The sequence below is a fragment of the Clupea harengus genome, chromosome 12, assembly GCF_900700415.2.
Source record: "Clupea harengus chromosome 12, Ch_v2.0.2, whole genome shotgun sequence".
In the NCBI taxonomy this organism is placed as follows: Eukaryota; Metazoa; Chordata; class Actinopteri; order Clupeiformes; family Clupeidae; genus Clupea; species Clupea harengus.
This window is the reverse complement of record NC_045163.1, coordinates 24049431-24072734: the sequence shown is the minus strand read 5'-3', so window position 1 is coordinate 24072734 and position 23304 is coordinate 24049431. Positions and strand designations below refer to the sequence as shown.

The 23304-nt window shown below is 46.4% G+C and overlaps 2 protein-coding genes across 7 annotated transcripts in view; both read left to right on the top strand.

Annotated features, from left to right (window-relative positions):
• Positions 1 to 792: 792 nt before the first annotated feature.
• Positions 793 to 5820, top strand: ppp6c (protein phosphatase 6, catalytic subunit). The gene is made up of 7 exons (XM_012839898.3): positions 793 to 917; positions 2144 to 2239; positions 2345 to 2410; positions 3109 to 3250; positions 3510 to 3589; positions 3895 to 4104; positions 4661 to 5820. The coding sequence occupies exons 1-7, from the start codon at positions 843 to 845 to the stop codon at positions 4907 to 4909; spliced, it is 918 nt and encodes a 305-aa protein (XP_012695352.2). The 5' UTR covers positions 793 to 842; the 3' UTR covers positions 4910 to 5820.
• A 112-nt stretch (positions 5821 to 5932) lies between these two features.
• The window catches only part of scai (suppressor of cancer cell invasion), a 35686-nt gene continuing 18314 nt past the window's right edge, over positions 5933 to 23304 (top strand). For 2 of the 6 annotated variants that reach the window (XM_031577421.2, XM_031577416.2), the window contains exons 1-3: positions 5933 to 6303; positions 7056 to 7149; positions 18770 to 18884. In XM_031577421.2, the coding sequence (XP_031433281.1) occupies positions 18778 to 18884 (107 nt within the window). In that variant the 5' untranslated portion in view covers positions 5933 to 6303; positions 7056 to 7149; positions 18770 to 18777. The remainder of the gene's footprint in view (positions 6304 to 7055; positions 7150 to 18769; positions 18885 to 23304) is intronic. The other 4 variants (XM_031577418.2, XM_031577417.2, XM_031577419.2 and 1 more) reach the window with 4 other exon arrangements.

Sequence of the window (23304 nt, the reverse complement as noted above, 5' to 3'; positions counted from 1 at the left end):
CTTAAAATTCAACTGTATTTGAAGGTAGGCCTTAAAATACATCCACAGGTAGGCTACACCTCCATTTAACTAAAAAAATGTCAATTAGCTTTCAGTCAGAATCTTCTAAAGCCATGACATAATTTTCTGGCATTTCCAAGCTGTTTAAAGGCATTGTCAACTTGGTGTATATAAACTTCTGACCCACTGGAATTATGATGTGATATAGTGAATTATGAGTGAAATAAACAATTGTTTGATACTTGTGATGCACAAAGCAGATGTCCTAACCAACTTGCTAAAACTATAGTTTGTTAACATGAATAATGTGGAGTGCTTAAAAAATGAGTTTAAATTACTTAAACCTAAAGCTCTGACTTCAACTTTAGGCTAGTCAGTTTTAGGTATGGATTAGGAGATGTGTGCTATCTAATCTCAGTGAATCACCTAGCCAAACTGCTTCTCAGTACATATTAATCAATGACAAATTATTTGTCATTATTTAATCTCTTTAACAGTTAACATGTAAAGAGAAATTGATATAGTAAACAGTAGATATTCAAACAGACACCATAGAAAAGGCAACAGAAATTATGTTTTTGTAGCTTTAAGGTTTCTTAAGGTTTGAATTGTGTTGTCATATACCTTTATATAATTGAGGAATATAGAGAAGAGTGGCTTGCTATGATTGTGCTTGCATTTGTGCAGAAAGTATTTTTTAATTAAATAAATTATTAAATTAATAATATAAATACTTTTCCCTCCGAATTGAAGTGGAATGTCAATGGCCTCGTCGAATCTTTCAAGAGGCAATGACGTATGAGCACTTCCTTTTTGATTCAGCAGAAGTTGTTGTTCTTAAAATGGCGCCGTTAGACTTGGATAAATATGTCGAGATTGCTCGGCAGTGCAAATATCTCCCAGAGAACGATTTAAAGGTAAGCAAGAATGTCAACGGTAAACGTATTAGATATGTTCTGTACATCTTGAGATCAGTACATTGTGGTCGAAAATTGCAATCAGAATATGTCTGCCCGACTGGCTGTACTGTTTCCTGCCAAGCAAATGTTAGCGTTAGCTGCGGTTAACTAGCTAAGATATGTTAGCTATTTAGCTTTTCGGTAAACGTAGCTATCTAGGCGGCTTGCTAAAACACTTTACGCGTGGTACCGTTATAGATGTCCATTAATCTTGGTGACATTTAGGTTAGATTACCTATATGGCTAACGTTACTAAGAGAAAGACAACTTTTGAAATCAGGTTGTGTAAAGCGATGAACGGCGAGTTAAACTAGCGATAACTGATCAGCAATTCACAGCGATACACCTGGGTAAACTGGGCCGGTGAGCCATGGCTTGTGTGTTGCCCTTCATCACAGAGAGCGACGTAACGCTATTTCTAACGAAATAAAAATAAATGTGTACGTTTGATTAGTATCTTATATTAGCTGCCGGTCATCGAAGATAATGACAGCAGTGCTGCCTTAGCTAACAATATTCAAATGGAGACGTTATTTGTAACGTTAGCTAGTTAACTTCTCTAGAAAGATAGGTAACCAACGCCCAAACTACCCAACGTTATGTGGCTTATCCTTATTGCTTACGTTAACCATTGAATCACTACGCAAACAGTCTTGCTTGACAACCTGAATTAATGCCCAACCTTGTACACAGTAGTCTGCTAACGTTACCTAGCTATTTAGTTTGGGCTTTAGGCCTTAGTAATCTGATAGTTGTCGTAGGTAATTCCTGATCTGTTTAAGCGCAAGCACCTTCATATTAAATGACTCTTAACGAACTGAGAGAAAGACAAGTAATTGCCAAATGAACGTTAATCTTACTTTAGTTCACAAACTTTAATGTCAGATTGCTAAGCACACTACTGTAACCAGACAGTGCCTTCTCACTTGCTCTGCATAAAACCCCCATTATGTGGCAATGTTTTCTTGTTTATTTTGATCGTATATGGTAGGTAACTGCAATGATTACTGCACATAAATCTCAGTTCTTCTTTTAGTTGTGGTAATGGGTGATGGGAATGTTGTAAGGAGTGAATGACCACCAATGCACCAAATAAATACCAATATGATGTTTAAGTTGTGCACACACTATGTCATCATAATGTTGAAAGTGATAATAATTTTGTATATATGTTTTTTTTACAGAGATTGTGTGATTATGTATGTGACCTTTTACTAGAGGAATCAAATGTACAGCCCGTATCCACTCCGGTAACTGTATGTGGAGACATCCATGGACAGGTGAGTCCTGAAACCTAATGAATTTGATCAACTACAGGAAATCCTGTAAGTACTGTATGTTGATTGTAACCTACTGTTTTGTGCCCCCACCCCCATCCCCATCAGTTTTATGACCTATGTGAACTCTTCAGAACCGGAGGGCAGGTTCCAGACACAAACTATATATTTATGGTAAGTGATGTAAATGATTGATTTGGAGGTGACAATTTTCCTTGCATTTCCGTCATCGTATGGTTGGGGAGTCTAGGCCTTGGTGTGATGCTGCGTGCGAAAATGATTAATGTAAATATATAATTACATATCGCACCAAATTGACTTTATGGTTAGGTTTAATGTGAAGTGAAATTTTGTAAAGTTTAGTAGAGCGATAATTGTCCATCCACCAACACGTACATTCATTTGACTTCACACAACAAACCTTGGGCTAGTTTGGCTGTGACCTTGGGAGAAGAGGATGCCACTGAAAAGTGGAACCACAAGCAAACTAGTCCTTCTCTTTTGATTACTTAGGCCTAGTCTGTGTTCTTGTGACTTTGTATTTAGGCTCAAGCAACCATTATTGGGCTTGTTTGGCCTCAGTTGTTGAAATGTTACAAATTTTTACCATCGAAAACACTACAAAACATGGGGTCAAAGGAAGACAGAGCTGCAGTGGTACACAGTATTTATTACTGTGCTGTCTAGAGTTACAGTGTTTTCTCTTAAGTGTACTATGAAGTCTTTCTTTACATATTCAAACTGCATCTGTTTCAGTTCATTTATTCCAGTTCTGACAGAAATAAAATGGTAGACTACCATCTGTAAATGCTAGAATTCACCTCACTTCCTGTTTTCCAAGGCCTCAGACTGTATTGCTTTTGTTTATGCAGGGAGATTTTGTGGACAGAGGTTACTATAGTTTGGAGACCTTCACATATCTGCTAGCGTTAAAAGCCAAGTGGCCAGACCGCATCACACTGCTGCGGGGCAACCACGAGAGCAGGCAGATCACACAGGTGTACGGATTCTACGGTAAGTTCTGCATAACACTTCTCAACGTTACAGCACAGTTCTCCATATCATTCTGCGCCAGTAAGCATAGATGATGGGACCCTTGATATTTGAACATTTGATGAAGACACATTGTCTCCTTGTTGTTGCCCTCAATTTCCATCTAACTTTCATATGCTTCATGATGTAATTGTGATGGTAATAAAGTTATATTTATTGCAGTAAAGTATTGAAGTATGAACTTTGAAGGTGGTTAAGGCTCTGTCTTCCCTCTTTCCAGATGAGTGCCAAACTAAGTATGGAAATGCAAATGCATGGCGATACTGCACAAAGGTGTTTGACATGCTGACAGTGGCAGCTGTAAGTACAGCTTCATCTCCATACATTTATTTATACATTTGAATTCATACATGTATTATTGTCCTAAAGAACATTAATTAAACTTGATCCCAAACTTTTTTTTAATACATTTATAATTTTCACCTGAAGTTTGGTCAAACTTGAATTAAGTAATGAGACTAAGTAGAAATCTGACCATAAATAAAATTGTTAGTATTTTTTTCGTGTTTAACACCCGTGTTTGCGTCATTTTAGCTGTTTTGTCAACGATTCAAGACACTGTGGCGCTGAGCAGACTTTGATCCTGTTCCCATTTCTCACTGCAGTTGATAGATGAGCAGATTCTCTGTGTGCATGGAGGCCTCTCCCCCGACATCAAGACCCTTGACCAGATACGCACCATAGAGCGCAACCAGGAGATTCCCCACAAGGGGGCGTTCTGTGACCTGGTGTGGTCCGACCCAGAGGATGTGGACACCTGGGCCATCAGCCCCAGAGGTGCTGGCTGGCTGTTTGGTGCCAAAGTCACCAATGAGGTAAGGCTCACTGGCTGTTTGTAGTTTACAAAGCCTACCTATTCATCTAAGAAAATGAAAGTATAGAATGTTTTTTTTTTTGTACGTCAAGAAAAAATTATCAGAATTAGTTAGATTAGAATATAGTAATTTTCCACAATTTGAAAGTATGCTTTAATAAGGTAACTAGTTTTGGTATCCTCTTCAAATGTATTTTGATGGTGTAGGGTCATGTGAAGGACAGATTAACTTGTGTCATCCCCACCAGCCTTCCATGTAGTTCCACCGGAACACCCTGCGAAAATGAAAGATAAAGCTTTCACAACACAAGTGCTAGTTAGTTTGCTAGATCAAGCCCAAAACTCTTTACATAGCATAGTGATATGGAAAGTTATTCAGTTAAGTACTTTATTTTTTTGTGGTGTTTATTGATACAACACTACCCATGTAGGTTATATTGTGGCATGTATGCATATTACAGCAATATTTTTCCAGTTTACTGACCACTACAATGCATTGTAGCTTTCATTAGGACCTAGACATAGTTTTCTAAATTCTCACTCTCTCCCCCCCCCAGTTTGTTCACATCAACAACCTAAAGCTGATCTGTCGAGCTCATCAGCTGGTCCACGAGGGCTACAAGTTCATGTTTGACGAGAAGCTGGTGACCGTGTGGTCGGCCCCCAACTACTGCTACCGCTGCGGCAACATCGCCTCCATCATGGTGTTCAAGGACGTCAACACGAGAGAGCCCAAGCTGTTCCGTGCGGTGCCCGACTCGGAGAGGGTCATACCACCCAGAACAACGACCCCTTACTTCCTCTGAGCACACGAGTCATGGTTCCTCCCCGCCGTGTCCATCCTTCCTACAACCACCAGTTCTTCTGCTTTTCTCCTTTTTTTTTTTTTTTCTATCAAATATTTTTAAGTGTTCATCATTCTCTTGATTGAGCTTAATTGTATCGCCCTTTATCTTCCTCACCTCTGTTACGTGTGTGGCGGAAGGTATGGATTTAGTGACTTTTCCTGTAGGTAGAAATCACATTTTACATGCCCATATACATACCATATGAAATGCCTCTTATACTGTAAGATAAAGTTGGTGCAGAGCATCCCCCCCGTATATGAGAGGTTAAGTGCTCTAGAAGTCATGACTTCAGTGAATACCTAAATCCAACCACATTTTATAATGTGACTTGATAAGTGATATAAATAATGATTTGTAAATGGAGAACTGGACATTGATCTGGTCAAATCCTTATTTGGCCTTTGGGTTGTTTTTCTTTTCTTTCTTTTTTTCTTTTTTTTGATGTCTTACTACATTGGTATGTCTTTGAGTGAGATACTGCAGCAGAGTACCATACTGGACGACAAAATGAAGAGAGGCACTTGGAACACCCCAGCCAAAGGTTTGGTTGTGTCAACACATGTCCATTACAGGGGAATTCCAAACTCTCTTTTTTTGGTAGTGCAGTACTATCTCCATTTTATTTTCTCAAAATCAGACACACTCTTGTGTGTCGGTGGACTCTCTTGTTGCTTTACTGAAAATAGAACAGGGTTGTCAGGTAGGAGGGCGAACAGTCTCGGGGAAGGAAGGCAGTGATTATTTTGTACATTGAAATAATTGTATTGATTTTTCTTTTTTCGCAGATTTATTGTATTTTATTATTGTAGAGACTGCAACCCACCTACCATTAAATATTGAAATAAAAAACGCCTTTATTATTAACTTAACTTCTGTATTGAGAAATTATATTGATTCATCATTCTGGAAGACAAGTGAGGTCCTTGTGTATCAGAGATGGATCATTTAGTTATTGGCCACTAGGTGGCGGAATCATAAAAGAAAAGTATTTAGCCATGCCCCTTACAGCAGTGACCAATCGCAGTATTTCCAAGATGTGATTGACACAGTAGACAACGAATGGGCTAATTTGTACGTCATCCTCCGAAAGGGAGTGGATGAACATCATCAAGTTCGGGTGCAAGACACAGCTACTCAATGGAAGAAGCCTGGCTGGACGAGACTACACTAGTCCTCAAATGTACCACCGACCGTTCTTGTGCACTACTGGGGAGGGTTGACATTGCTAGTTGTAAATGACGATGCGACATTGTATTGGACGCTCTGACTTAATTGGGCTCACATTAACATAGCTAGCGTTTTGCTCCACCTGGATACGGTCTCCCAGAGGACTACGGTGAGACAAAACACAGGTATCTAGCCAGAGTATATGCTAGCTAGTTAGCCTCCCAGAGTAGCGATAACTTGACAGGTATCTTAATTCACAGTAGCTAGTAGTGATGGTTAGCTGTTGATTAGCTCGTTCATTGCACTGTTAGCCAACATTAACAGTATATTGGTGATTGACAGAACTGACTCGCTGTACTTCTGTACATAAACGTTACTGAATGTCTTTATATGCTTGCATTATATACTTAATTACATGGTTTGACAAGAGTAATACGTGGTAATTCACGTTATCTGATCTGTCATTCAGAAAATACCTATTGTTAGCCAACGGAAATATCTCATGTTTTACCGAAGCCCCAACAATAATCCTTTGCAGCGTACTATACCGGTCTGGTACGTTAAACGTTAACAGTAGATGAGTTACACGCAACTCGGCATCACTGCAGCCTGTGTAGAAATCCTCCGTACGTCTTTCTATAGTGATTTCGTAGTGAAATGTATCATGACTCCTGGCTCCAAACTAAGTGAAGGAAGTAACGATAGATGTTAGTGTGCGTGGTCCCATGCATTGGTTGCCCATTCGTGGGGGTCTGACAGTAGCAGGCAATCGTGCACAGGGTCGGTCTTGACATGAATGGATAGCTAGCTATCCTAGCGGTAAAGATGTGCATAGCTTGCTAGTTTCGCAGCATTATGCCCATACTCATTTTTTTCCAACGCGTATTCTTTTTTCTATGAATGTAGTTAGTCTAGCTCTTCAATGTCTATCTTTCAGCAGAAGTCAGCGAGCGGTCAGTAGCCTGGGCTGGTATCATTGCATCCATCCCCGAAAGTGACGCGACCAAATAGACCCAAGCAGCTGAAAGGCGGTAAGTAATTTTGAATTACTTGCACCCATTCATATCTATTAGGAGGCACATTAATGTGTAACATGGCAGCGGGTGTCGTTGCAACGTTTGTTTGACCAGTAACAATACAAGCGGGTTAATTAACGTGTTAAGAGCAACGGTAATGTAGGTGTAGACAAGGCGATCGACCCTGTCAAAACCACCGTGCGTGTGACCATCACGTTTCATTTAAAAACCAGCATTATGGATAGCCCTACGGTAGCATTTGCTTGTCAATTAATGCAACAACCGTGGTTACAAGAACCTGGGAACGGGGAGCCGGATAACTGAACAATAGCCATGACATATGACTGGGATTTTGTATTCGTTTAATTGAGTTGCGTTCGGGGTTTGAATACAGGTGCGTCCCAGTAAGGTCTCGAATTAAAACTATTACGCATCAGTATGAGATGTGTAACAATTTTCCAGTGATCGAAACATGACAGCAGCACGGTACCCCACCCAAAATAATCCCGGTAGTTGTAGTGTTATTCAGGACTAGGCTACGTCCCTTTTGCGCGAAATACCACTAGAACTGAGATGTCTTCTTTTGGTTGACGAGCCTTTCAACGCATAAGCGATGTGTTCATTCAGCCGAGTCAAGGAGAATGTTGACCTTCCGGCAGTCTTTGCATCGAAAGTCGTTGTTTTTCTATGTTTGATAAAAACAGTGTATAATGAAGAGTAATGTTGATCCTAAATTTCCTCGTTTTAATATCTACGATTTGCTATTGTGCTGCTGTGAATATCATAATATGAAAATGATTTGATTGTATAGTCACGAACTGATGAAATTAGGTAGTGTCGGGCTATTCTTTCATCTCTGAGAGAAGATATCTACCATTAGGAGTCTGTGCCACACATACTGGAGCAATACACTGCTTCTGATTCATGCTGTTGTAATTATGGGACAAATAGCTGTAAAATGAAATACAAGAACTGCTGCCTGCTTCTTAGAACCTCAGTGTGTGTGCACCTGTGCATGCGTGTGTGTGTGTGTCTGTGTGTGTGTGTGTGTGTGTGTGTGGTTTTCCCTGAATGGGTTAGATAATCACACCACCAGGTTGTAGTCAGCCACTCTCAAGCTTGCTTGGAATGACGTCACCTCTCCTTATAAGGGGAGAAGTTCATAGAATAATAGTGAGTGGATGTAACAGAAAGGTGTATTTCTTTTTTTGATATCACAGTCTCTGCCTGTCTGTCAACCCAAACACAACTGCATTTCCTGTCCGTGAGAGCTACTCAGAGCGCTCGCGCTTGTTTCCGTCAGCATCACTCTTGGCAGTGACCTTGGCCATCATGTAGCCTCCGCTTGTCTGTTTCTGTCCTGTGTGGGTTCGTGTCCGTGGGCAGCCTGCCACACGAGTGTGTGTGTGTGTGTGTGTGTGTGTGTGTGTGTGTGTGTGTGTGTGTGTGTGTGTCATCTCACATGCTTCTCGGCACAAGCCCGTAGGTGGAGATGCGAGCGGCACCACTGCCGGCCAGGCAGCTCCCGCCTGTGTGTTGCACCTCGTTAGTCCTCTCAACGTCATTCTGGCCTATAAAGGGACAGTCTGTGTATCTTTGGCTTTTTGCACACAATGTGTGTCATCGATAGAGCTGTGTTCGGAGCACGAGTTGACTCATGACTTTGAGTTTGTGTGTTTGTGTTCGTTTGTTTCTTTCTCTGTGTAACGATCTGAGTACGTGGGTGGAGGAGGAGATGGGGGATGTCCCAGAGGGGGATGAGGTGCCGCGGAGTGTAAACATGCTGGGAAGAGGGGAGCGATTTGAGATCCCCTGTCTGCACCTCGGATTTAATGAGAAACTCCCTCCTTCCTTGCCATCCACTTAGTCATCGTGTTCTGGAGGTTTGAGGAGTTTCTTAATGTTAGGCCCTGTATGTTCTCATTCTCCAGTACTTCCTGACATTTGCCTTCCGGCCTGCCCTTTTTTCTTTTCTTTTCTTTTCTTCTCTCCTCATCTTCTTCATAGCTGGAGTATCTATCCTACCACAGTTTGTTGGCTGCCTAATGCTAAATACTCAAGGTGTTGCTGATTGAAATTGAAAAAAAAATTCAGAGCCCTGGATGATGTGTACCACAACGCTGGGAGACGAGTTGTGCAGGAGGATATGGGAAACGGGCAGTCTAAAAGGCTATAAGATAAGCTTATAACAGAGTCAATCATTAAGATAAGCTTATAAACAGTTGGCGAGAGAGCATGTTGCCGTGAGTGCCTCTGCTCGGCCCTTTTAGTTTCTCATCAGCTCTGACCCCCTTCTCCCAGCCCCCATGGCCAATCACAAGCCTTCGCTGGTGTCACACGGGCCCATCTGAACACACAGTGCCGTGGACCACCGGCGGCAATCTGTTAGCCACTGTTCCCTCATGCAGAAGCGTCTTTTGGCCCTGAAGGATCCTCCTGTTCCTCATGGACCTGCACTGCCACGCCATCTGGCCCCAGTGGTCCTCCCACCTCGTCTCCGGCCAAAGCACCAGTGACACAGCCAGCCAGCCAGCCAGCTGATCGACACGGCTACAATCTTGCTCATAAACAATGCCTTTTGCATATGTACAGAAATCTATTGCCATAACAACATAGGTGTTGTACATCCAGGCTACTTTGGGATTTGGGAAGCAATCTAGTGTTACTGTGGTGCCTGCCATAACCTGATGGAGAAAATGTGAATCCCCACATATTTGTCATTGTTGGGAGGTGAACCATTTCCACTGACCTAGATGATCCATCTAATGTATATTAGTCTGGTCCTTGAGATTATAATCTGTGGCAAAAGCTGCACGCTGCTCTTGTCCAAAATCACCACGTCTACGTTTCTGAGATTTTTCTCTTCCACCAGGACTGTGTTTCTCAACAAACATGGTCTGATGATGGACCGATCCATCCATCAAAGCTCCATGTTCATTAAAAAAATATGGGACTGCTCTCCTCCCCGACAGATGTTCACTCCTGGTTCGAAGCACAGATCCTCGCAGTTTGGTGGAGAAATGGTAATAGAACTAGGCTCTGTGTGGAAGATGGTTAGTGCTTTGGTTGTCGAGGGCCTAAGCAAGATGTTCTGTCATATTCTGTTGAAAAGGCCTCAAGATATATCAGGGCTGGATTAAGGTCTCTGTTGTGTGAACAGTTAATTAGAGTAAACTAGCCCATCACTCAGCACCGACACTGCATCTTCAGCCAAAGGACAGGCAGCAAGCTTGCAACAAAATCATTGTGTGTGTGTGTGTGTGTGTGTGTGTGTGTGTGTGCGCGTGTGTGTGTGTGTGAAGTATGCAGTGTGAGCATGTGCTTCTCTCTGTGTGTATCCTCCATTCCTTAAATAATTCACTTCTTCAAAGCCACTTTGAGATGGGATGCAGGTACTGCATGATGCTTCACTAGACGTCTGCTCTTCTTAAACGCAGCGAAGTGTCCGCGGCCGTCAGTCCTGAATCGAGTCGAGGCGATCTGACTTCAAGTTAAGTGTTTGTAAAAAAAAATATTCCCAGTCAGTAATTACGCCGGCGGTAAACACGCGTCCTGGGCCACAGCCCGCTGCCGTGATTGACGACTTCAGACAATCTAATAAAAAGCAGTGGCATGAATATCTGCTCCGTGTAGTCATCTGTGTGTCGGGCCAAAAGGTCCTCATCTGATTAAAAGAATGGATGTCTTTCCTGACCCATAATGGTTATAAGATCTTGTAAGTATTGACCCCCCGCTTCTAACTCACACGGGTCCACAGGGAGCCTCTGGCTGACACTGTAATTTCTCTCCGCTGGAGTGGGTGTATGTACTGCCGTGTGTTGACATAATAGTGACTGCTTATCTGCTATTCACAGTTGGTCTTGTTCCCCAGCGCCAGCGCTTGAGTTGGCAATGCGGATTGTTAATGATCTAGTTCTTTGTCTGGCTTTGGTTTGTAGGGATTGTGTGTGCTGCCGTGATAGGCCATATTCTGGTGTCATATTCTCGAGCGGAATACTTATTTCATGTGGTTTCCTATATAGAGTTAACCAGTAATTAACCAGGACTAGTTTGAGTTAAACTGATGTGTTTTACAGTGTATTGTCGGTGAGCTTTGTTCCAGTTTTCAGATAGAGCCTCCATATTATGGAGAATATACAGTGACCTTGTCTTCCTGGAGCCATACCAGCATTGTTGCATGTGTTAGCATCACACAGAAACACACACACACACACAGAAACACACACACACACACACACACACACACACACACACACACATACCCACAAGCACACACACTCTCATGCATGTCTTCTGCAGTTCCCCTGCTGCCACTGCCGCTGTGCAGATGTGTAGCTCATGCATTTTTATAGAGGGGGAGAGAGAGAGAGTAAGTGGGTCACTGAAGCCATATACCAGCACGTCCAGGCGAAGTATAGATGGGTTTTCTGTGTGTGTGTGTGTGTGTGTGTGTGTGTGTGTGTGTGTGTGTGTGTGTGTGTGTGTGTGTCTCTTTGGCTGTGGTTTAGAAGAATTAAGCAGATTGCTGAGACGCTGGCTGCTCCTCATTGTGCAAGAGTGCATGTTTATGTGTGGGAGCGTCCGTGTGTAAATCTATCATCAGCCATTTCCCGCCTCGGTGCCCACTGACCGCCACCAGTGGCAGCTCCATCCACTCACTCCATCCATCTCCATGTGGGGAGTGGGGGGTGGACGCGGGTGTCAAGTGAAGATGTCCACCACACAGTAACAACGTAGAGTAAATGGATTTATTTGTGCGGGTCTGTGTGTGTTAGGATGAGTGTGTGCAAATAGATTTGTGAGTGTGTGTGAGCGTGTGAGCGTGTGTGTGTGTGTGTGTGTGTGTGTGTGTGTGTGTGTGTGTGTGTGTGTGTGTGTGTGTGTGTGTGTGTGCTACAATGGCAGAAGTGTGCGACGTGTGCGTGGGGGTGAGGGGCTGTGTATATGAGCATTAGTGTCTGTCAGTATTTGGGAACTGATGAAGACTAGTACCTCTGCTCTATTCCCTCTCTGTCTTCCCCTGGCTGCTGTTTCTCCCTCTCTTGCTTGTGGTGTCTTCCCCTGGCTGCTGTTTCTCCCTCTCTTGCTTGTGATCTTCCCATGGCCATTTCAATTACTGCCTCCTTACGAGCTCAAAATGGAACACTTTAAATCTACATGTTGAAATTGACCAGTGTATTGATCAGAGGAGAGAGTCATTGTGGCCCTCCCTCTCTCTCTCTGTAAGCCACTGAAAGCTGATCCTCTCTGCTGGCTTTAGCAGAAGGCTTGGACAGACCAACAGGATGGAGCCTCCAAGTACAAACAGTAAAGCAATACACTAAATGCTGAAGTAAATAAATGATTAAATAATTACATTTAAGTTGTAGATATACACGACTTTAACATATGCGATAATAGCAAAAACAGGATTCCTTAAAAAAGGAATCATTGTAACATTTCCTAAAAAAGGAATCTTTGTAACATTCTCGAAAAAAGGAATCTTTGTAACATTCCCGAAAAAAGGATTTATTGTAACATTCCTGAAAAAAGGAATCTTTGTAACATTCCCGAAAAAAGGATTAAATGTAACATTCCCGAAAAAGGAATCATTGTAACATTCCCGAAAAAAGGAATCTTTGTAACATTCCCAAAAAAAGGAATCTTTGTAACATTCCCGAAAAAAGAAATCTTTGTAACATTATCGAAACAAGGGAATCGTTGGACATCAGTATTGATTCTGCACTCCCTACGCCTACCTTCAGCTGCCAGAGCTTTTTTATTTCCACTCCACAGTGGTTGTAGAGGCTGTAAAGTGTTGAATCACAACTCCATAACCCTGTTATTGCCTTAGTACTGTATTCAATGTTCCCTTCCTCATACGTGATGCCCATAGGCATAAATAAGTCATGGCTCTCACGGTGGCGTAAGCCTTTTTTCCAGCGGTGGTGAGCCACTGAGACACCTGACAGGTAAGGGATATTAGCGCGGAGCTCAGCTTGTAATGACTGTCATCAGTGGTGTGTGGGAGCTAATGGAAGCTGAAGCGCATGTGTGGAAACACATAGAGCCTAAGCACTTTACATGCTGAGCCTCCTGCTCTCAGCCTGCTGCTCTGAGCTCCTCCTGATTCCACTCTGAGAGAGAGAGAGAGAGGGGGGGAGAGAGATGGGGGAAAACAGGAAGAGAGAGAAAAAGGGAGAACTGAAGGAGAGAACGAGACAAGGTAGAGAAGGGGGGGTGGGTGCTTTCAGAGAGTGATGAGAGACAGGTTGAAGGGGGGTGGTCCATAACGTGGTGCTGTGATTCACCCCCTCCCACACAAAAACAGCTTTTGATGATATGCAGATGTCCATTATCCGGTTTGGTTGGTTATATCATTGCAGTAATCGCTGGCACCAAAATCACCACAGTAGGTTGTTCGTTTACAAAAATCTTAATAAGGAGCCAAGGCACTTTTACAGTACAGCACTGATATTGCACTCAGCCATTCAGTGGAGCCAGCTTGACAATTCAAGGACAGCCCAATGGAAGGGTAATGCATAAAAAAGCCTTTTCTGCGTACTCACCACAAGCAGAGTCGCTTGAGGTATGCAAAGGCTCATCTGGACAAGCAAGAATCATTTTGGAAAAAAGTGCTGTGGACACTAAGAAATTAAGAAAGAACTTGCTGCCTACTGTAAAATTTGGTGGAGGGTCCGTCATACTATGGGGCTGTATGGCTAGCACAGGTACTGGAGAACTTGTCAAAGTTGAGGGTCGCATGGATTCCACCCAGTATCAGCAGATTCTTGGAACAATGTTCAAGACTCAAATTATGTCTAAATGAAATTGCTGCTTTGAAAGACCAGCAGATTATAATCTGAAATAATGATAATTATCAGGGGTGTCCAAACTTTAGCCTGAAACGGTATAGTATATTATATATATTATATATCACTGAAACGGTATAGTATATTATATAGATTATATATCACTGTCTCTTTCCCCTTGTGTGTTTGAGCCAGTGTTCTAGCTCAGCAGAGTTGAGTCCTTCCCCATGGCCTAGCTCTGTGTGTGTGTGTGTGTGTGTGTGTGTGTGTGTGTTGTGTCATGTAGTGTGTGTGTGGCCCTTTGCTTCATCATACCTGCAGTGCCTGTGTGTGTGTGTGTGTGTGTGTGTGTGTGTGTTCAGGCAGGGCTCTTGGTATTGTGTATTGGGGGAAGGACTTTTTTTTTATGTGCATATTTTAGTGCGAGTGTGTGTGTTTGCACGTGCATAGTGTTACAGGCGTGTGTGTGTGTTACATGCGTACATGTGTGTGTGCTTGTAGGCGTGTGTTACAGGCGTGCGTGTGTGTTACAGGCGCGGGTGTGTGCTTGTAGGCGTGATGTGGGCAAAGCCAGTAGTTCATTTCCACTCTGTCCATCTTTGAGTGACCAGAAGAGTGTGTGTCTGACATTGTCAGAAGGGCGCACACCCCACTGACCCTTAACACACACACACACACACACACACACACACACACACACACACGTACACACACGTACACAAGGCTGCATGAGAACACTACTTTTAAATAAACCTGACCTAACAGGACAGTATGATGCTCATGCGGACTCCAGGGTCATTTCCATGTCTCTGTTATGCAAGTGCTCCTACTGTAGCCTCCCCTCTGCACGCATGCCCTCACACACACAGCAGCCTGAGACCTGGGGGGGTGGTGTGTGTGTGTGTGTGTGTGTGTGTGTGTGTGTGTGTGTGTGTGTGTGTGTGTGTGTGTGTGTGTGTGTGTGTGTGTGTGTGTGTGTGTGTGTGTGTGTGTGTGTGTGTGTGTGTGTGTGTTCATGCATGTTCATTTCAGGTGCAAATGTAGTCTTTTGAAGAGATCAGGACTGTCCAGTGTGTGTAAGACTGTGTGTGTTGGTCTATATGCTTTAGTTTAGACACATGGGGGAAATCTACGTGCTTATGTTCTTGTGCAGCGTGGTCCTAATGCTTATGTGTGTGTGTGTGTGTGTGTGTGTGTGTGTGTGCGTGTGACTGCTCATGTTCATTTGTGTGTGTGTGTGTCTGTGCGCGTGTGACTGCTCGTGTTCATTTTTGTGTGTGTGTTTGTGACTGCTCATGTTCGTGTGTGTGTGTGTTTGTGACTGCTCATGTTCGTGTGTGTGTGTGTGAGCGTGTGTGACTGCTCATGTTCGTGTGTGTGTGTGAGCGAGCGCGTGCAGCTCTCACCCCTCTGTCCCTCCTCAGCTGGGCTGATTTAACAGCTGAGCAGTGGCTGCTCTGCCTCAGGCTCTCTGGCTTTGCGTAAGATCTCTCTCACTCTCTCTCTCTCTCTCTGCCTCTCTCTCTGCCTCTCTCTCTCTCTCTGCCTCTCTCTCTCTCTCTCTCTCTCTCTCTCTCTCTCTGCCTCCCTTTCTCTCTGCTCCTCTCTCTCTCTCACTTTCCCTCTCTCTCTTTCTCTCTCCCTCTCTCTCTCCCTTCATTTCTCCTTTCTTCTCCCTCTGTCTTGTTCACACCCTTGCCCTCTTCCAGTTCTCTCTCTCCAGTCCGCTGTACTTCAATCAGTGCAGGAATGTGCATTTAAACACACACACACCGGGTTTTACAAATACACACACACACACACACGCACACACACACACACACACACACACACACACACACACGGGATGGAGTGCCTGCTACCACTGAGAAGACATGTGGGATGGTCTAATGTTAGGTTCATGCTCGGCAAGTTGCACCTCCAGGCTCCCAGAATTCCACCTGCTCTTCCCACCCCTTCCTCCTTTAATCTCCTTTCCCCTCTGTCTCTCTCACACACACACACACACACTCTCACACACACACTCTCACACACACACACACACACCACACACACACACACACACACACACACACACACACACACACACACACACACACACACACACACACACACACTCACACTCACACACACACTCTCACACACACACACTCACACAAACACAATCTCTCCTTGTGGCTCTGTCTTTCTCCAGTGTCTTCTATGCTCCATCCCTTTTGGCTTTGTGCCACTGAACATATGAACCATAAGCCTGTGTTTTCTAAGCCAGCATACAGGGTGGCTATAGTGGTTGAGCACTTTAATGGCTAGTGAACTGTGCCATCCAAGGCTTCAGTTCAGTCCCACGTCGGTGTGATCATCGTGAAGCTGATATAATTATGGCACTGGTAGATATGTGAATGTGCATGGAAAGCATAGGTGAAGGCAAGGATTTGTTTTATTTTACCGTATAGTAGGTAGTAGCATTGTTCGAGTAGTACTGTGAGGTATGCACTACCATTGAGTATGAAACCGAATGAATAATATGGGGTAATGTATTAAACATAATACTAAAGGTAGGAGTGAGCAGCAGGACTGTCTCCGTGTGTGTGTGTGTGTGCGTGTGTGTGTGTGTGCGTGTGTGTGCGTGTGTGTGTGCGTGCCCCCCTCCCCCACAGGAAGAGCTGTTGGATGAGATGGGGTGTGACAGAGCTGTCTTACGCCTGCCCAAGGCTGCTGCTCCGCAAGAGACTGCCAGACAAACTTAGAAGCACACTCTCTCTCACACACACACACACACACACACACACACACACACACACACACACACACACGGTGTATGTATTGCATTATATTTGTATGCACACATATATGCAGTCTGCACCCCCCCCACCCACCAGGACACGCCCTTAAGGGCACATTTTCACCCAGAGATGCTGAACTGGCAAAGACGGGGGACTGGCCGTCTCGATGGGTGGTCTTGGGTTCAGTCACCCTGTTCCGTTCACACATGTTGCTGCAAGGGTCAGACCCATGCTTTTAACCTGGGTTCGCTAATCAGAGGGCTTGGCATGGGTTGCTACGCCATCGCCAACGGTTACTGTAACCCTTCGTAGAGGCTCAGGAACCCGTGTGAGGTACAGTTGATGAATCGGAGTGAATGACTTTGGACAGCTAAAATTGTAGGTCAGTTTGTTTCTCAGCAATGACATGGCAGCTTTTATTATGTCAAGTAAATAATACAAATGTAATTTATTACAAATATTTAATTGGGCCAGGGTCACTTCATTCCTTTGTGCTGCTTATACACTGCTCATGTGAAAATGAATAACTGCCCTTTGCTTTGGTGTGTGTGGCGCTATACACACTAGGAATAGCACAGCTGAGCAGCTAGTCCACAGTGTGCTCAAGGAGAGTCCAACCCATGTTACAGCCACAGCTCTAGCTCCAGCGTGGATTATGTGTTTCACAAGTGCCATTCGTCTACTGTGTTAGTCTTGTGGGCACACAGATATGTAGGACGCCATCTTCTCTATAGTGCCAGTCGATCTGGATTAAACGAGTGGATTAAATGGCTGAATGTGATTGTACGTTCCTGTGTGACAGCAGTGGCCAGTCTTCTCTCTGTGATTGCAAAAAACATAGAATATACTTACCCCCTGCTGCATGATAGCCTTTAGGGAGTGTGTGTGTGATTGTGTTTGAGTGATTGTGTGTCAGGATTGTGATTGTGTGTCAGGATTGTGATTGTGTGAGTGTGTGTGAGGGTGTGTGTGTGAGGGTGTCTGAATGTGAGTGTGTGTTGGGCAAGGCCAGGCAGAGAGTGAGTGTGAGTGTGAGTGTGAGTGTGTGTGAGTGTGTGTTGGGCAAGTTCAGGCAGAGAGGCCAAAGCCCAGCAGAGCCTGTGTGCCACCGCCCAACTTCTGGAGGCTCCATACCCGTCCGCTGGCATATGGTGGACAGTGTGCCAGCCCCACCCCCCATCTCTCATCCACGCTCCCCCCCCCCCCCCCCCATCTCTATCTCTCTCTCCCTCTTTCTCTCCCTCTTTCTCTCCCTCTCTCTCTCCACTTTCTCTCCTCTTCTAATCTCCCTCTCTGCTTCTCTTCCTCATGTCCCTTTCTCTTTTCTCCCCATCACCCCTCCATTTTACTCTCCTCATGTATCCATTCATCGCTCTCTTTTTCTCGCTCTTTCTCCCCCCTTCTTTTTCATCACCCCACCCCCCTCTCTCTTTCTCTCTTTCTCTTTCTCTCTCTCCTTCTCTCTGTCCATGGAGTCCATTTAGGGCGAGTGGAAGTGGAAGCTGTTTAGTGGGAGCCTGCTGGCTCTCTGAGTCTGTGCTGCCTGTGCTGGTACTCTGTGAGTCTGTGCTGCCTGTGCTGCCTGTGCTGGCTCTCTGTGAGTCTGTGCTGCCTGTGCTGGTACTCTGTGAGTCTGTGCTGCCTGTGCTGCCTGTGCTGGCTCTCTGTGAGTCTCTGCTGCCTGTGCTGGCTCTCTGTGCTGGCTCTCTGTGCTGGCTCTCTGTGAGTCTGTGCTGCCTGTGTTGGGCCTCCACTATCACACCCACTGGAGCTGCTGCCTCCTCTGAGCACACGCTGTCCTAATTCACTCTCGTCCCGCTCCGCCATCTTTACATCAATCTGTCGCCTATAGTGAAGGCTTACACCATTTTCATGCAGTGTGTTAATCCTTGAATGTGGCTCAACCATTTTCTAATGTATGGTTTTGTTGTGTGTGTGTGTGTGTGTGTGTGTGTGTGTGTGTGTGTGTGTGTGTGTGTGTGTGTGTGTGTGTGTGTGTGTGTGTGTGTGTGTGTGTGTGTGTGTGTGTGTGTGTGTGTGTGTGTGTGTGTGTGTGTGCAGCAGGTGCCATGACGGGGTTGGGGGCAGAGGATGACATCCCGCTGGGCGAGAGGAAAACGGTCACAGACTTCTGCTATCTGCTGGACAAGTCGAAGCAGCTCTTCAATGGCCTCAGGTCAGCAGCCCCACCTGTCTGTGTCTCCGTCTCTCCGTCTATCTGACTCTCTCTCCCTGTCTGTCTGTCTGTCTTTCTGTCTCCCTGCTTGGCTCTCCTGCTGACCAAAACCGTTGTCCTTTCCCTCCTTCCAAACAGACACTTGTCCCTTTGTCCCCTGTGTTTCTTACTCTCTGTGTGTCCATCCAACAGTCAAGGTGTTTGACCCCTGTGTGGTCTCATCTGGTGTCCCTACACGGGCTCATATAGTTTACTGAGAGGTTTCAGCTCTTGCCTGTTGATTTGAATCTTGAGATCGATTTCCAACTCATTTGACTGGAGAAATCAGTGCTGGGTGTGAATCAGTCACAGCTCAGCTTTTCCGTCATCAACTGACCATGGACTTGAACCGACACAGGTCATCAACTGACCATGGACTTAAACTGACACAGGTCATCAACTGACCATGGACTTGAACCGACACAGGTCATCAACTGACCATGGACTTGAACTGACACAGGTCATCAACTGACCATGGACTTAAACTGACACAGGTCATCAACTGACCATAGACTTGAACTGACACAGGTCATCAACTGACCATGGACTTAAACTCACACAGGCCCTGGTACTTTCTCTCTTCCTTTTAGTCCCCTCTGTTCTCTCTTCTCTTCTCCTCTCCTCTCCCTCCCTCATCTCTCTGTCTCCCCTTCGTCTCTAACGCGAGCTGACGGCGGCTAGTCCGGGGACGTTGACGCATCACGCTTGAAGTGGCCCCCCGCTTTCACATTCAAATGAACACGGAGAGCTCCTCGGCTGCCCCCGCAAAACGCTGCGCAAGACGTTCCTTTCCATCCCCTCTTCCACACTCTCTCTCACGGAGAGGAGGAGGAGGAGGAGGGAGGGACGGAGGGAGGGAAAATGAAAGGGAAAAAAAGAAAGAGAAAGAGAAGAAGAATGGATTCACGTCAGTCCATGTTTTTCACCATTCCTCCGTGGCCAATGGGTTGTGTTTGAGTTAATCAGTCATTTTTAGCTGCCGCTATTTATAGGCCAAGTATGTCAGTAGCTGCGGGCTCTCTCTCTCTGCCTCTCTCTCTCTCTCTCTCCCTCCCTCCCTCCCTCCGTTGCGTGGCTGCTGCAGCCGTGGCGTGCGCCTGGTTGGTTGCGTTGGAGACTCGACTCAGCCACCTCGCCATGCTCTGTTGCTGCTGTGGGCTGTGGGCTGTGTGTGTGTGTGTGTGTGTGTGTGTGTGTGTGTGTGTGTGTGTGTGTGTGTGTGTGTGTGTGTGTGTGTGTGTGCGTGTGCGTGTGTGTGTGTGTGTGAAAGAGAGAGATCTTATTCAGTAGCAGTACACACAGTCATTTTGAGCTGCCATGCTGTCTGTAATTCTGATTCAAAGAGAAGACAAAAGCTTGTGTCAGAGTTGTACTACGTGCGTGCGTGTGTGTGTGTGTGAGTGTGCGCGTGTATTTGTGTGTTCTATGTTAATGTAAATCTGTCAGCGATCATAGTTGTATCACATAGCTTTGTGCTGCTGTCTGACTGTGTGTGTGTGTGCGTGCCTGCGTGTGTGCGCGTGTATTTGTGTGTTCTATGTTAATGTAAATCTGTCAGCGATCATAGTTATATCATAGAGCTTTTGTGCTGTGTGTGTGTGTGTGTGTGTGAGAGAGAAACAGAGGCTGCTCTTCAGCTGAGGCATTTGTTGTAATCTCATCTCATCAATTAGCTCCCTATTGTGTGCAATGATGACAGTGTGACACACACACACACACACACACACGCACACGCGCAGTGTCGGAACTGTCACTCCGAATGGATCGTCACCTTGTCAGAGTAAACTTTCCCGCTCACTCTCACTGTTGATGGTCTATTTTAAATTCCCTCTTCAAACAGATGCTTATCTGTCAGCATCCAGACTGGAATACGCTCTCTCTCTTTCTCTTTCTCTCTCTCTCTCTCTCTCTCCCTCTCTTGCGCTCTCTCTCGCGCTCTCTCTCGTTCTCATGCTCTCCCTCTTTCTCTCTCTCTCGCATTCCCTGTCTCTCTTGCACTCTCTCGCACTCTCTCTCTTGCGCTGTCTCTCTCTCTCACGCTCTCCCTCTCTCTCCCCCCTCTCTCTCTCCCCCTCTCTCTTTCTCTCTCTCTACCTGTCCCTCTGTCATTTTCCCTTCTTCTATCCTTTTATAAGCATATTCACATAAATGTGTGCCACTTGTTCTCTCTCAGTAAATTAATGTTGATTCTCCCTCTCCTCCCTCTTTCTCTCCCTTTCACTCGCTGTCCATATCTCTCTCTCTCTCTCTCTCTCTCTCTCTCTCTCTCTACGCTTACATAATAGCCTCCTGAGCTGGGGGGATCTCGGGGTCATGCGTTGGTTTTCATCTGAGTCAGAAACACACACACACACACACACACACACACACACACACAAATGGCCAAACAGACCCCCCACTCCCCCTTCCATAGCCTTAGTACCAGACCGCGTCCATAGCCTTGGTACCAGTCTCCTCTGTTGTAATCCTGCCATCAATCCATTGCAGTGGCATTTGAAGAGTGTCTTGTGTGTTGCAATTCCCCTTTCCCAGGCTGTGACTTGAGCCCGCACCCACAGGCAGCTTCTGGGCTAATGTTTGTTTATGTTAGTTCTAATGTTTGTTTATGTTAGTTCTAATGTTTGTTTATGTTAGTTCTAATGTTTGTTTCAGCCAACAGACAAATCAAGCGAATGTTGAAGGACAAGGACGGGTGGAATCCTCCCCTGAGGTTGTAGTGAACGAGGAGACGAAGAGGCACACTTCTTAGTGCGTTAGTGCAGAGGCACACTTCTTAGTGCGTTAGTGCTCTCTCAGCATACTCAGGCCACTCAGGTACAGTCCTACTGTGTTATGGAATGGAGTTAACACTTTTGAAGGAAAGATTAACTATTGAAGTGCTTTTATGCTCATGCGTATTTAGTTAGCCTGTGGGTCTTATATTCCTGTATCAGATTCACATCAGGTCGGTGCCCATGTGATCTAACAATCAGAAATAATGTTTGTAAAATTGTATGTAATGTAACATTTTCATACATACTCATTGTGGTGTGTAGTAATGTTGACATTATAAATATTGGAAAGGGTCGTTGTTGTGATGTGGGGTTCATGCCATTAGCTTTAAATGTGCTCAGGTGGTTCATTTCAGGACAGAGCAGCATTCGCAGTGACGATACAAATAGGGCCACAGATCAGAGCTGATCTAAAATCCAAACGTAGCATTACACATGTAATCTGAAGCTAGGGTGCAGCTGAAGATAGGGGTCACCTCAATCTTTTTTTTTCGTACCCTGAAACATGAATCCAGATCCGTTCTGTTAAGTAAGGCAGCTGCCAGTTATAGCAGCATCCCGGTGTCCTGCCCCTGTGGTGTCCTCCAGCGGCAGACTGGAGTTTGTGGGGAGCTGCAGTGTGCCGACGTGTGTGTGATCTTGGCCAGAGCGCCCCTCTCCCACCGCCCCAGGAGCGCCCCTCTCCCACGTGCCCCAGGAGCGCCCCTCTCCCACCGCCCCAGGAGCGCCCCTCTCCCACCGCCCCAGGAGCGCCCCTCTCCCCGCGGCCCAGGAGCGCCCCTCTCCCACCGCCCCAGGAGCGCCCCTCTCCACGTGCCCCAGGAGCGCCCCTCTCCCCGTGCCCCAGGAGCGCCCCTCTCCCCGCGGCCCAGGAGCGCCCCTCTCCCACCGCCCAGGAGCGCCCCTCTCCCACCGCCCCAGGAGCGCCCCTCTCCCACCGCCCCAGGAGCGCCCCTCTCCCCGCGGCCCAGGAGCGCCCCTCTCCCACCGCCCCAGGAGCGCCCCTCTCCCCCTACCCCAGGAGCGCCCCTCTCCCCGCGGCCCAGGAGCGCCCCTCTCCACGTGCCCCAGGAGCGCCCCTCTCCCCGCGGCCCAGGAGCGCCCCTCTCCACGTGCCCCAGGAGCGCCCCTCTCCCCGCGGCCCAGGAGCGCCCCTCTCCACCGCCCCAGGAGCGCCCCTCTCCCCTACCCCAGGAGCGCCCCTCTCCACGCGGCCCAGGAGCGCCCCTCTCCCACCGCCCCAGGAGCGCCCCTCTCCACGTGCCCCAGGAGCGCCCCTCTCCACCTGCCCCAGGAGCGCCCCTCTCCACGTGCCCCAGGAGCGCCCCTCTCCCACCGCCCCAGGAGCGCCCCTCTCCACGTGCCCCAGGAGCGCCCCTCTCCCCGCGGCCCAGGAGCGCCCCTCTCCCACCGCGGCCCAGGAGCGCCCCTCTCCCACCGCCCCAGGAGCGCCCCTCTCCACGTGCCCCAGGAGCGCCCCTCTCCCACCGCCCCAGGAGCGCCCCTCTCCACGTGCCCCAGGAGCGCCCCTCTCCCCCTACCCCAGGAGCGCCCCTCTCCACGTGCCCCAGGAGCGCCCCTCTCCCCTACCCCAGGAGCGCCCCTCTCCC

What these genes read in the sequence shown, in the direction of transcription:
- ppp6c (XM_012839898.3), top strand. Translation starts at nt 843, where the DNA reads ATGGCGCCGTTAGACTTGGATAAATATGTCGAGATTGCTCGGCAGTGC. An exon ending in TCCCAGAGAACGATTTAAAG is followed by an intron (nt 918 to 2,143) that starts GTAAGCAAGAAT and finishes TTTTTTTTACAG; the next exon opens with AGATTGTGTGATTATGTATG. An exon ending in ACAGGTGTACGGATTCTACG is followed by an intron (nt 3,251 to 3,509) that starts GTAAGTTCTGCA and finishes CCCTCTTTCCAG; the next exon opens with ATGAGTGCCAAACTAAGTAT.